The sequence below is a fragment of the Lepisosteus platostomus genome, chromosome 8 (genome assembly GCF_059453375.1).
Source record: "Lepisosteus platostomus isolate fLepPlt1 chromosome 8, fLepPlt1.hap1, whole genome shotgun sequence".
Classification (NCBI taxonomy): Eukaryota; Metazoa; Chordata; class Actinopteri; order Semionotiformes; family Lepisosteidae; genus Lepisosteus; species Lepisosteus platostomus.
Genome location: NC_142618.1, coordinates 32,349,766 through 32,363,397, shown reverse-complemented (window position 1 = coordinate 32,363,397; position 13,632 = coordinate 32,349,766). Strand labels below are relative to the sequence as shown.

Genomic DNA, 13,632 nt, shown 5'->3' with positions numbered 1-13,632 from the left:
TGAGAGGTGATAATTTTTGTGAAATTCTCTGTCTTCTGGAGGTTTCCCTTCTACCTTCAACTTCCATCATTTCAATTCAGAGTTCAGCAGCTATTAGCTACAACTTTCACTTCTGTCATCTGTAGTATCTCTGCACTTTTCCCTCTCAATAGGTAATTTAAAGCTCTAAAAAATTAAGAGGTATAGGAATCTAATCTCAAATAAAACACTTTCCTCTGGGTACTGCTGATCTTTTTCAATGGTACTATAGTTCATCCTCTGATAGTTGGGCATGTGAAAGCTTATGCATGCGATGTCATGCAAAAGGCATGTTATAGTGACCACATCAGGCACACTTAGTTAAAGAAATAAGTATTAATAATGGCAATAACACACTAAGAATACACAATACATACTGTAGTACAGCATACAGTATATGTTACTCCACGTGCAAGAGGCCTATGTCCTGAGCAACCAGAAAAACCTCCTGACTGCTACCAAGTATTATATAATCATATATAATGTACAGTATAAACAGGCCAACAAGAGAGATACACTTGTCTTATAAATAAAACAAAATCCAATCTAGGAGAGACCATTTTTAACCTAGGGATTCTTTATTAAGAAAATCAGTGTTTCCTAAAACAAAAGAATAATGAAGTATTTAAGTTCAAATAATTCGGAAAAAATACCTCTTGCTTTTGCACTGTTTTTTCTCTCTCTTTGGGTCTTCCTGTCTGTCCTGTCTTGCCTTCCTCTGTCTGTCTTTTTATCCTGTGTTCCTGGACTATTGATGACTTGTAATCATTTACCCAGAACTTAGCTAAACAAGTAAACCAGATGATACATTTGCTCAATATGCTCCTACAACTTTGTCCCTTGTTTTGAAGCTTGAGAACTGCCAATGTTGACACTAGCCATGTTAAATGCAAAGAGGGCTAAACTAAATTAAAGAAAATGAATTTGAGACTATCACCAACGTCTGGAGTAGATGGATAATCATGTTATGCAAGATCTTGTGTGTTACACCCCTTAGTATAACTACTGGGCAATGTCCAGAGCTGGTGCTACATCAGTAATTTCCTGCCTGATGGTGCCAACTGTCCGAAGGCATTTCAATGTAAGGTTGGTGACCTACACGTATGAGCTGACCAATGTGAAAGTGATTTTTAAATTTGTAACTCCTGCTTTCCTGCTGCCTGGTAAAAGTGTTGCCTACAGTCCTGTGGCCTTCAGGGGCCTGTCTCTCTAGGTTCTGTCTTTCCAGCCTAATGATAGAATATGACAATGTGGATGCCAGCTATGATATAAATCAATCACATTTCCTGTTTGCCGACTTCATTTCTGTAGTTAGCTGATCACACAATAAAATACCTGGCAGTGGTCTCCTGGGTACTTTTAGTCTACTGCATTCCAATTTCTCCTATCACCTTCTCTCTTATAATACTGCATGTTTGCTGCATAGAATTGAGCCAAACACACTTTTTGTGATCTTCATGTTATGTATTTGAACTTGCATGTACTCGTTTGTACATGAAAACAGACATGCAATAGATTATTAGCTAACGTTAACATGACACAGTGCAAATGCAGAGAAGTGGTGTTACTCACAGATCTTTGTCATAAAAAATCAAAGCTGAAAGCTTGACAAACAAAATATTGTAAAGTCTAAAGTCTAACATAACCTGCTTCCTTAGGGGTTCTAACCTTGATTTACTATTTATAATTTAGCTAGCTAGAAAAAATGAGATGATGCAGTACCTGTATCTTTATCTTTACTTACACTGAACTTTGTTATTCTATATAGAAATACGAGTAACTATTTTATATAATACTAGAAAGATAGAAAGAAAGCTACTGCACTTGAAAACAATTTCTTGAAGACCCTTGATAACAGATGTAAGGAGTTGAGCCGAAGTTCAACAGGAGTGTGTACAAATACACTAAGGACCAAGAGGAAAGGGAATGTCCTTGAGTGGCCCAGTCAAAGTTCTGACTTTCAATCTTTAATTGAAAACTGAGGAAAGACTTGAAAATTGCTGTTACTCCGCATTCCCCAAAAAGATTGAGAGTGGTTGAGCAAGTCTGAAAAGAAGAATGGAAACATAATGCACTATCAAGGTGTGCAAACTTAGAAGCTTATCCAAAAAGACTTGCATATGTACTATAGTATATTTCCTGCCATGTGCTTTCAAACGTTAACTCCAGAGATAAATACTTAATCAACCCACCTATTTAAGTTTTTGATTATTCATGATTAAACAAAATCTACCAGGTATTTGCCAAGCCTTGAATTTTATCTAAATATTTTTTTTAAATTAACCTAAAAATAGTGGCCCTAGTACAGATCTCTGTGGTTACTAATTATATCTTAATTTGACATTTTTATTATACATGTACAGTATTTCCCAATTTTTAAAGAATGATTTAAGAGGAAGTCAGATTTTAATCTTGCATGTCTGATGTCTTTTGCACAGAGTAAATATCTTTTCTGCTGAGCACCCTTTTCACTATTTTGTTGTGTGTTTAAAAAACTCTAATAAGTTAAATATAACTAATAAGATATTACTGGGTCCTGGGAAATTATTAAACCTGAGTGTTTTAGTATTCAAAATATTTTCCCTCAATGTTAAACTTAATGCAGAAGTCTGTCCTTCAACAGTCTGAAGTATTTTGTTGAATCTTTCTTAATGAACACCTACTGTAAGTAAAACACTCAATTAGTGTAACAGCCATTTCCCTTTCATTGTCTAGAAGTTTTCCATTATTATTAATGAATAATAATGGAAATTGATGGAAATTAATTATTTCATTATTGTCCCACATTTTATATTTTGTGCTTCTTACTATTGTATAATAACAGAGCTATAATAATAATTGCTTACACTTATACAGCAATTTTTTTGGAAACCACCAAAGTGCAGCATCCACCTGGATGATGCGACGGCAGCCATAGTGCGTGAGAACGCTCACCACACATCAGCTATCAGTGGGAGCAGAGCAATGAAGCCAATTCATAGATGGGGATTATTAGGAGGCCATGATTGGTAAGGGCCAAAGGGAATTGTGGCCAAGACACCGTGGTTACACCCCTACTCTTTTTTCAAGATATGCCCTGGGATTTTTAATGACCACAGAGAGTCAGGACTTCGGTTTTACATCATATCCAAAGGACAGCGCCTATATACAGCATAGTGTCCCCGTCACTATACAAGGGCATTAGGACCCACAAAAACCACAGGGTGAGTGTCCCCTGCTGGCCTCACTACACCTCATCCAGCCACAACCTTAGTTTTTCCCAGGAGGTCTCCCATCCAGGTACTGACCAGGCTCACACCTGCTGAGCTTCAGTGGGTTGCCAGCTGTGAGTTGCTGCTGGCGCTGTTTATTTATTTTATCCTATTATTTTCAACACAGAATGCCTTTCCCTTTTCAGATTTTTTTACCGCTTGTGGCTCATTGTAGTGCAAATTTTAATTTAAGTTCTAATTAAAAACACAGCTAAAAAAATAGAAGATACCTTCACCAACTCGTGTTTGCTCAGCCTGTGTTCCATATTTATTCAGCTCTAATGAAATTAATAAATTGTACAGGACATGTGGTTTAAAGACATTGAGATTTTGTTTAAAACTATATGACATGACAGGGGATTTTGACCCCCTGGATTGTACAGCATTCAAAGGGAAAAAGAGAGACAAGCTGCTGGAACTGCTCAAGAGCCAGTTCCACACCTTTATAAATCACATGATGGAAGCACTCTAAATATAAAACATTGTAAAGGGTGTATTTCAATAGACACACACTGGAGTTGTCCCAGGGTGGTAATAAAGGAAAGCAACCAAAAAAACACATCCATCAATCCATTTTATAACAGGTTTATCCAATAAAGGTTATCAGAGGAGAAAGAAGCTATCCCAGCAGGCAAAGGTCACAAGGCTGTCCATCACAGGTCATACACAGACACAAACATGCACCCTCTCACACCAGGGCCAATTTTCCCAGAAGCCAATTAACCTACCTAATGTCTTTGAAGGAAATTTGTGGGAGGAAACTGGAACACCCAGAGGAAACCCACATGGTAATGGGGAGAAAATACAAACTCCATACAGAGATATCATCCCATGAATTAAACCCAGGGTCCCAGTGCTGTATGGGAGCAGTGCAATGTGGAATATCTTCCACATATTGCAGTTACCTACAGTATCATTTTTGTTATTGTATTTCCAACAACCTCTCCGTACTCTTCCTCTATCTAAATGATTGGTGTGAAATTTACAGGAGTGAGGGAGAAGCAGCTCTAAATTCTTTAAAATTCTTTCAATTCTTTAAAATTCCACAGAGCTCCTCAGAAACCTTGTGAATTAGAAGCATCTGACAGCTTGAAGCTACCCTTGCATCCGACAGCTACTCCTCAAACTGCCAGTGTCAGGACTCCACAGTAGTCAGTATCAGATGGGTGGACTGAAGAACAGCGCTGGACACCAGAACACAAAAGGAAATTCTGTGCTGAGCATCAGGGCTGGGATGTGTAAGGCTCTGGCCCACTGACCCCTAGCTATAACCAGCTTTCCAGAATCAGTGTGGTACTGCCAGTTTCAAGTCTCAGAGGCAGAAGGCCAGCGGGACTGGAAATTAAAACTGGAGTGTCCTGGACATCTATGTATATCCACAGAGGAAAGAGTACAGCTCAAGCAAAGTCTGTCACCTACAATTCTATTACAAATGATTTAAAAAAAGGTGAGGGGGGGTGAAGCTCACTTTCAGTGGTGAAGAGAAATCATTCTTCAGTCATTGGTGACTTCTAAATCGCTTTCTCAATGTTTTTTCCAGGAACAAAAAATTGCATGTTTAAGGTTGATTAATCATTGATCAAGCCTTAGAATTTCACAATTGTTATAGTACACAGTTTGTCGATCAGATATATAGCCTATTAATAATGGACATTAGAGTGGTTGTGTAATGCAAATTTGCTTGTGGGGTTCACTGACATAAGACACAAGATAGAACCCAGGAGGAGGACAGAGATACAAGAACGAAAACCTTCTTGTATTCTGGGATTAACATTGGGATTGCGCTACAGACACACAGCCAGGTGATTGAGAATACAGTTACTGTAAGTATAAGTGATTCTTCTTCTGTTGCTACTGTACTTATCAAACCACTTCCACTTGTGAAGCACTGATTTAAAATGTCTTTATTTAACATTTTAATAACTATCAGAATAACCTCCACAAGGGAAACACAATGTTAAATCACTACAGTTTTCGATCATAAATTAAAGCTAAATAAAAAGAAAATTGATGTAATTTACATACTGGAAGTGAATTATATTTAAATTATAATTTTGTAACATTACCATTTAGAATTGAATTATTATTGGTATTTTGTGTCTGACCAGCTAAAAAACATCCTTGATTAATTTGTATATGGCAAAGTTGTTGTACTAAAGGTGATCGTTTTTCCTCATTTCCTTTATTAAATAAGTATTAATTATGATGACTTGATTCCTTTTTCAGATGCTAAACATCTGACTTTTATCATAATTTGAAATCTCTCTTTTATCCGCACGCTTAAAACAACATTAAGTAAAACAACCATTTTCATATTCTAATTTCACACCATTATCATATTATGCTCTTTTAGTGAAATCAGAATGGTGTTCTACAGTGCTATTATTAAAAGTAAACTGTGAACTTAAAAGTAACACTGTGTAAAATGTGATGAAAAACAGAAAGATCAAACTTTACTTTAAACCCAGAGTTTGAAAGCTACCTGTTCCTGGTAAGGGTTATAGCAGCCCTGAGCTCATCCAGGAGGCAGGGCAGGAGAGACTGGAACTCTTAATGAAAACAAGAGTTTGAAATGTTTTTTAGGAGTTTAATGGATACAAGTTTTAGCAATTGTTATTATCCCTGCGGATTGATCAGGATCAGGAGTAGTTCATACAGTATGTGGTTACTCCATCAATAAATAATTTGAATTCGATATATATCATTTAAATGGGCAGGCATTTACAGTATTATGACAAATCCTTGGATGCAGTGGTGAGCTGTCTTCTGGAAGAGAAAAGCTTAGCAAAATGTTGTATTGGTGCAACCTTATACTTAGCGAAAAGAGTGATCATTCATTCCAAGTTCTGGAGTTCAGATTAAAGAGTACAAAAACATTTTGGGGTTTCTAGAGAAAATAATGGAGTGCCTTAGTAGTCCACACAAACAGGAACAATTATTATTATGAAAAGAAATTAATGACAAATTCTAATGATTAAGGTAACTGTTCTAAAGAGTTATCAGTTTGGGGCACAAGAAATCCTTATACTGTAGGAGGAACTACTCAAAATGTTCACCCTTCTAACAATGGGAAGCAGGTGACAGCAGTAAAATCAGGAGCACTTAAAATTGATATATGCTTGATATGAGCAAGTGGAAAAAAGATACATTTACTGAGTTATTATTTTAACAACGCCTGGAAAACAGTTATCAAGATCTATCTTAACCATAAAAATGTCTCTAGACCTTAACCCACAAATACACTGATTATGACCTGATGTTATTGATTTTATTAATCATATACACTTTGTTCAGATAGGGATGATACAGTAAATGGTTACACAACTATAAAACAAAACAAGTAATTGAGAACACATAATCATATAAAACCCAAAACTGTTGTTTATAACTTAACTTTTCATCATGCACAGCAAAAAGGTGATATGTATAAACTGGGTTTTAAATGTTTTACAATGAGAAATATTTCATAAGGCAACCTTTCAGAAGTGTCATCCCAGGAATTAACTTATTCACTTCTATTTACTGATTTTCAGCATTTGTAATGTCACTTTTAGCAGCTTTTATTTTTTAGCAGCTTCATTAACAAATAAATTAAGACGCAAAGCCTACCATTTAATGTTATCCTTGGTCTTGCTGAGTTCTCCACTCTTTGGCTCATAGTTTGGTACTTAAAGCAACATACAATACAAGCCATTGAGCATTCAGGCATTAATATGAATTGGTGATCTCTTGCAGCAGACAACTGTGCACTGCAGATCCTTAAAATTTGAGGCCCATGAGTTTTAGTGTTGCTATTTGAGCCAATGAGCCATTTACCGAAACACTGTCATATTCATGGTATTAAAGATGGATGGTTTGTTTATAAAGGAAAAACAGAAAAGAAGTGCTCTTAAATAAAATAAATAAAAAATTGTTGTCCAGGAAAAATTAATAATAGAAAGATCAAATTGGCTGAACTTCCCATGAAGGCTTGTGTATTTTGAAAGGTTGACACAAAGTTCCACAACGTTTTTTATGATGTTGCAAATAGTGGCAAATCACAGTGTCATTATATCAATATCTTGAGAATAAATTAAACGTTCCCTTAGAACAGTTTGGCCTGCACCCTGCAGATGGAAGATTGTAAGAAGTATGCTTTACAAAACTAATAGCTGCACTGATTAGATGGTGGATTTACCATTTTGTTTTTTTATAGCATTGTCCCTTCTCTAATTTTGCAGATCCCAAAAAGAAATGTTGTCCCACTACGTACTTGTCCTGGTTGCACTGAGTGTCACAGCCTATGCAAGTCCTGCACAGAGAGAATGGGCACGTCATGGGGCTTCCATTTTTGCTGACTTGACTCCCCGAGAAATTAGAGCAGTGCGGGATTTTCTTATGTCTTGCCCTGAGCTTAGCCTCTCATCTGCAAAAAGCAAAACCTTGAAGAAAAACAGTATCCTTCTTGTGGAGCTGCATATTCCCAGGAAGAATGAGGCTCTGAAGGCTCTGGACCGTGGTCATGCCAAGCCTGCACGCCAAGCCAGGGTAGTTGTGCAGTTTGGTGACCAGTCAAAACCAAACATCACAGAATACCTCGTTGGGCCCCTACCTTACCCCACTGCCTACACACTCAAAACCTTCAAAAGCAAACGAGCCATTAAATTTGAATCCCGGCCTATCACTTCAGTGGAGTATGAACACATCAATGCTGTGCTGCACAAGATTACCAATAAGGCCCACACACTCCTTCTGGAAAGCACAGGCTTTTCCTTCTACAACTGCAGCAACCGGTGCTTAACCTTCTCAGATATTGCACCACGTGGACTGGATTCAGGGGAAAGGAGGACCTGGATCATGTTGCAGAAATTTGTGGAAGGTTACTTCATCCACCCGATAGGATTTGAGGTCCTCATAAACCATCAGTCACTTGACCCATCTAAGTGGGCTGTCGAAAAGGTGTGGTATAATGGACAGTACTTCAACAGTGTGGAGGAGTTGGTGGACAGCTATGACAAGAATCGCTTGCAAAAGCTGAAGCTGCCTGAGCATGATGACGAGGACCTGTTTTCCACCTACATCCCTCGAGGCCAGAGCAACACACGTTCCAACATACATGGGCCCAAGCTGGTGGAACCTCAAGGTCCGCGCTACCACGTTGATGGGAACTTCGTGGAATACGCAGGCTGGTCCTTTGCGTTCAGGGTGCGCTCCTCTGCTGGCCTGCAACTATTCGATTTGCGGTTTAACGGAGAGAGGGTGGCCTATGAGGTCAGCCTACAAGAGGCTATTGCTTTCTATGCCGGGAATACCCCAGCTGCCATGCAGACAAAGTACATCGATGCTGGCTGGGCAATGGGGACATCTGACTATGAACTTGCTCCAGGCATTGACTGCCCTGAAATTGCCACCTTCCTGGACCTGTATCACTTCTATGACACAGACAAGCCTCTACGCTACAAAAATGCCCTCTGCATCTTTGAGATGACCACAGGGATGCCTCTGAGAAGACACTTCAACAGCAACTTTCATGGTGGCTACAACTTCTTTGGAGGCCTGGAGAACCATGTGCTCGTGATCAGAACTACCTCTACAGTCTACAATTATGACTATATCTGGGACTTCTATTTCTACCAGAATGGGGTGGTGGAGGCTAGAGTCAGTGCTACTGGGTACATCCATGCCACCTTCTTCACTCCTGAGGGCCTGAATTATGGCACCCGTGTGTACAGCTACGTTCTAGGCAACATGCACACCCACCTCATCAATTATAAGGTCGACTTGGACATAGGAGGTATGTTTATGGTCTAACATTTCTTCATGTTTCCTTAACAGGAAGAATAAAAGACCTTCTGCTGCATCTCAAACTATCTGACAGTGGCAGAATTAAAACAAATATCTTGAACAATCCAAACAAATTCAGTTTTAGCAAGGTTAGCAATTAAAGCTTCACTTTATCTATATTTACATACAGTAATAAGAGTAATAAGAGTTTATTGCCTCTGGAATGGAAAATGGTGTTGTAAAAACAGAACCATTAACTGAGACACAGGAGCGCACTTTTGCATTTGTTGATGATATCTAGAGCCATGAAACCATTCTTGGTTTTATCTTTTTTGTTTTTTGAGTGAGGATGTTAGTATTTCATCTTAACTTTGCTCCTCATACCACTTGGCACATTCTGTAGTGATTAGGGCTCTCGGAAGTCAAGACTAATGTCTCTTCAAGCTTCTCTACTGCTAGGGCTGCTTTTGCTGGTGTTTATTCTAATCTTAGATGTGTGTAACAATGCTTTTAATTTTCATCCATCACACAGGCTAGCCTGCTCTAGCCCTTTTCAGCTGAAACTGCAGTTGCGCCTTCTAGCCTTGAAAAGCACTATTTACTTGCCAAGCAATAGAGCTGACTTTTGCATACTGCCTCCTCCTCCTCTCTCAGCACTAGCATGGGAGGATTATAGACAGAGAAAATCACTCTTGGCCTTGAGTACACATGCATTTGCCCCTGTTGTTCTGCAGCAGTTAAACATTATGATTTGGACCGAAGGAAGTTTCACAATGAATCATAATTTTGCTTCTTCCGTTCCACACCCCTGAAATATTGTACTGCAGTAGAATGCCAATGGTTTGATCCTATTGAATCTGTCTCCTTAACCAGGCCGGGAGAACAGCTTCGAGTCTCTGCATGTGAAGTACGAGAACATCACCAACCCCTGGAGCCCTGAGCACACCATTGTGCAATCACGCCTGCACCGCACCCAGCATCGCACCGAGCGCAGCGCCGCTTTCCGCTTCGGCAAGAGCTTCCCCCGCTACCTGCACTTCTACAACCCCAACAGGAGCAACAAGTGGGGCCACAAGAAAGGCTATCGCATCCAGTACAACTCTCATGCTCACAGCGTGCTTCCACGAGGCTGGCGCGAAGAGAACGGTGTCAGCTGGTCCAGGTACAGCCGATACAGAACTAGAGGAGGGCTGGTCTTCAGCCCAGAGGCACAGCTAGAGCCCTGTAACCAACTAAGAGGTCAGAATACTCAGTGTGTCCCACGCCCTCAAGTGCAAGCCCTTGCTACTAATTCCTAATTTTGGTAGCATGTTTTGGGATGGCTGGGTAACACAACATTTTAAACTGCACTGCCTCAAATCAGTTCCCCTGAAAGAAAAAAACATTCAAAGTTAATTTTGCTGTTTTGAGCAGGGGACATAGAGAACCAATTGTGATGAATGAAATTAGATGATTTTAAAAATCACGAATACACTTTGTCCATACGTATGTTGACACTAGTGCTTTTCTTGTCTCCTACTTTTCTATAAAAGTAAATTAAGAATTCACAAGCTGTCACTCTATACAGTTGACTGAAAGCACCAGTGCAAGTCATTTTGATACAAACGAATTGCTCAAAAATAGCATATTCTCTCATCAGGGCAATGTCCTTACTGTCCTTCACATGTCATAATCATAAGCAAATAATAGCGAATTTGGACTTCAGCAAGATCTGATAATCCTGCCTGCTTCCAAAGTCCAGTTGATCTTTGTCTAATGTGTAAGCAAAAAGAAAAACATTTTATCATAGCTCCTGGCCTTACTAAAGTGCAGTACCGCATGTTTGGCATGGCTCCAATTTACCAACATTTTACCAGCATTACCCTCAATTTAAATGTTCTGGCAAATATCAGCACTCTTGGAATTCCTCTGACTGCTGCTTTCTCTATCTGTCTCCATCTCCCTTTTATTAACTCTTACAGTAAAAGCAGAAATTGATCAATTTTACCTGGTAGTTAAGAGCTTCTAGTTTGTTTACTTGAATGTCACATTGATTGGATTTTTAAGCTTTTCCGTGTCCTTTGCTACAGTTTACCATATTTTCAAAATAGTCAAAAACACCTTGTACACTGGTTACTACAATGATGTACAGCAGTTTTTTTTTGTGGAGAGCATGATGTATAATGTACAGCAGTTTTGCTTTTTGGAGAGCAGCCCTAACCATATCTTCTCTCATTCCTATGGGATAGGTATCCATTAGCAGTGACCCGGCACAAGGACAGCGAGTTGACTAGCAGCAGCATCTACACTCAGAATGACCCATGGGAGCCTGTGGTTTCCTTCGAGGATTATATTCGCAATAACGAGAATATTGAGAACACGGTAAACTTTACAAACTGAAATCCCAGAAAACACCCACTGTGGTGGGAATGTGAAGTGAAAATGCAAAGGAAAATTTAGAATTGGTCAGTCTTTTATCACATTAAATACTGATAAATACAACTTCATACTTCCATAATAACATTGTCCTTTTGATACTGAATGTTAATACCTGAAATAAATTCATTAGATGGGTTTTGGTAGATTGATCTTTCAGAGCTGAACAGGACTTTGATCTTGACTTGGCATGCTGAATGGTTTATTTTCTAATAACACAAAATGAATTATTCAGCTCACCATTACACAGTTGTATCACAATGACTCAGTGACCCTTCGTTCTTTCTCTTCAGGACCTGGTTGCCTGGGTGACAGTGGGCTTCTTGCATATCCCTCATTCGGAGGATATCCCCAACACGGCCACCCCCGGCAATGCAGTGGGTTTCTTCTTGCGTCCCTTTAACTTCTTTGACGAGGACCCGTCGCTGGCCTCACGTAACACCATCATTGTTCGACCACGTGGGAAGAGCGTTGCTGTGCAGCGTTGGACTCCTGAGGTCGTGGGCCACTGCGTTTCTGATAAACCCTTCCATTACAACGGCACCTACCTCAGTGACTGAGTAGCTTCAGCAGATCCAAGGCATGATAGATACCACAATCATCTAACTCAGGGGTTGTCAGGCTTGTTCTCTGGATGGGGAACAGTTTTGAAACTCTCATTTTCAATAAAGCCCCTCCCTTAACCTCTAGGCCGATCCAATTACAGAGTATTGTTATTGAATATAGAAAAGGATGATTAAAATTTAAGTCACCCAGAATAATATATGTCAAAGTGGGTCTAGTAACAAAAACAGAAGTGACAATCGTGTGAGATATTAATTATATCACCTCCAGTATGGGGGCTAAATTATTTTTCCATGGACCACATGGACTTTGACAGAAGACCCTTGGGTGTTCCTGAAGGTCCTGATTGCTTAAAATGACCCTGTTAGGAGTTGATAAACTGCCGTCGCAATGAGGCTGTGTAAGATTGCTCCATCCTGTCAAAACTGTCGATCAAATCACTGTGTCTGTCTGCTCCTTTCTTCTCATGCAGAATCCTGGACACACAGTGTTGATCTGACTTAAGCAGTTAATTTTTTGCAAACTTTAAATATATAGATTGCAACAGTGTTTTTCATAAAAAGAAGCTTGAATAAAATAGGCATTAAGTCTTTGGTTGGGAATGCAGTATGTGGTTTTGTGGTTTTAAGATGTACTGTACTGTTTAAGATATGTATGTGCCTGTAAAATACTGAAAAAGCATTACATTTAATTTAAGAATTCTGCCGACTTTACCGTACTTAAAAGGAAATTAGAAAGCACTTATAAATACTGCTAAATACTGTAATTTTTCTGCCTCATAGCCTGGATTTATGAATAGCAAAAACTGTGCTGTTTTTTCATCCATCCAGTTTCAAATCTTTTTATACTGGTGTCACAGAAACAGCATAGACATGTGAGATAGAGTGTATATCATACACATACAGTATAATGACAAACAGCACAGAAACAACAAAAAAGGCTACAGAGGGAGAGACCTTGTTATCTGACTATATCTGTCTTTGTATAGAGGTTACAAACCCAGGCAAGTCTGTGACCCCCAAGTACAATCTATATATATATATTAAACATCAGACAGGAATGTTGTAACTAATCCTGTACTTAATATTCTGTCTCTTGTCATATGTACTACAGTCCTTTCCATTTCCTTGGTTATACTGTGGATCCAGAAAAGTGAACATTATATCAATAAATCAATGAATCAATAAACTTTCTTATTAATACCTTATATGCCTTTATTTTGTGTTTAATCTAAATAAATGGAATGTTCATATCTAAAGCCTGATAAAACAAGAGTATTACTAAGTCCTAAACAGTCTAAGCAGCACAATGAAGAAATGAAATATACTGTATATAAAACTTTTTTTCAAAAAGGTACTCAAAAACAGAATGAGCTGTTTTGAACAAGGACATATCATGAACAAATCCAGCAATCAATTGTCTGGGTAGGCTGGTGTAGTGATGTGATTCTTTTGAATTTACTAGAACAATTAGAAATTGAAACAGTAAATTGCCAAAATGCTTTTACGACTGCTAGGGCAAATTAGACAAAATACTGGAAAATAAAAAGCAATCTGCTCATGTTTTAAAAGCATAGCATACACCATTTTTTCATACAATATCAAATGTACAATGCATAACA

General features: G+C 38.7%; 1 protein-coding gene across 1 annotated transcript; it reads left to right on the top strand.

Moving 5' to 3' along the window:
- Positions 1-4,891: 4,891 nt before the first annotated feature.
- Positions 4,892-13,218, top strand: aoc1 (amine oxidase copper containing 1). The gene is made up of 5 exons (XM_088643188.1): positions 4,892-5,092; positions 7,490-9,042; positions 9,906-10,194; positions 11,261-11,393; positions 11,741-13,218. The coding sequence occupies exons 2-5, from the start codon at positions 7,503-7,505 to the stop codon at positions 12,005-12,007; spliced, it is 2,229 nt and encodes a 742-aa protein (XP_088499314.1). The 5' UTR covers positions 4,892-5,092; positions 7,490-7,502; the 3' UTR covers positions 12,008-13,218.
- Positions 13,219-13,632: the final 414 nt, after the last annotated feature.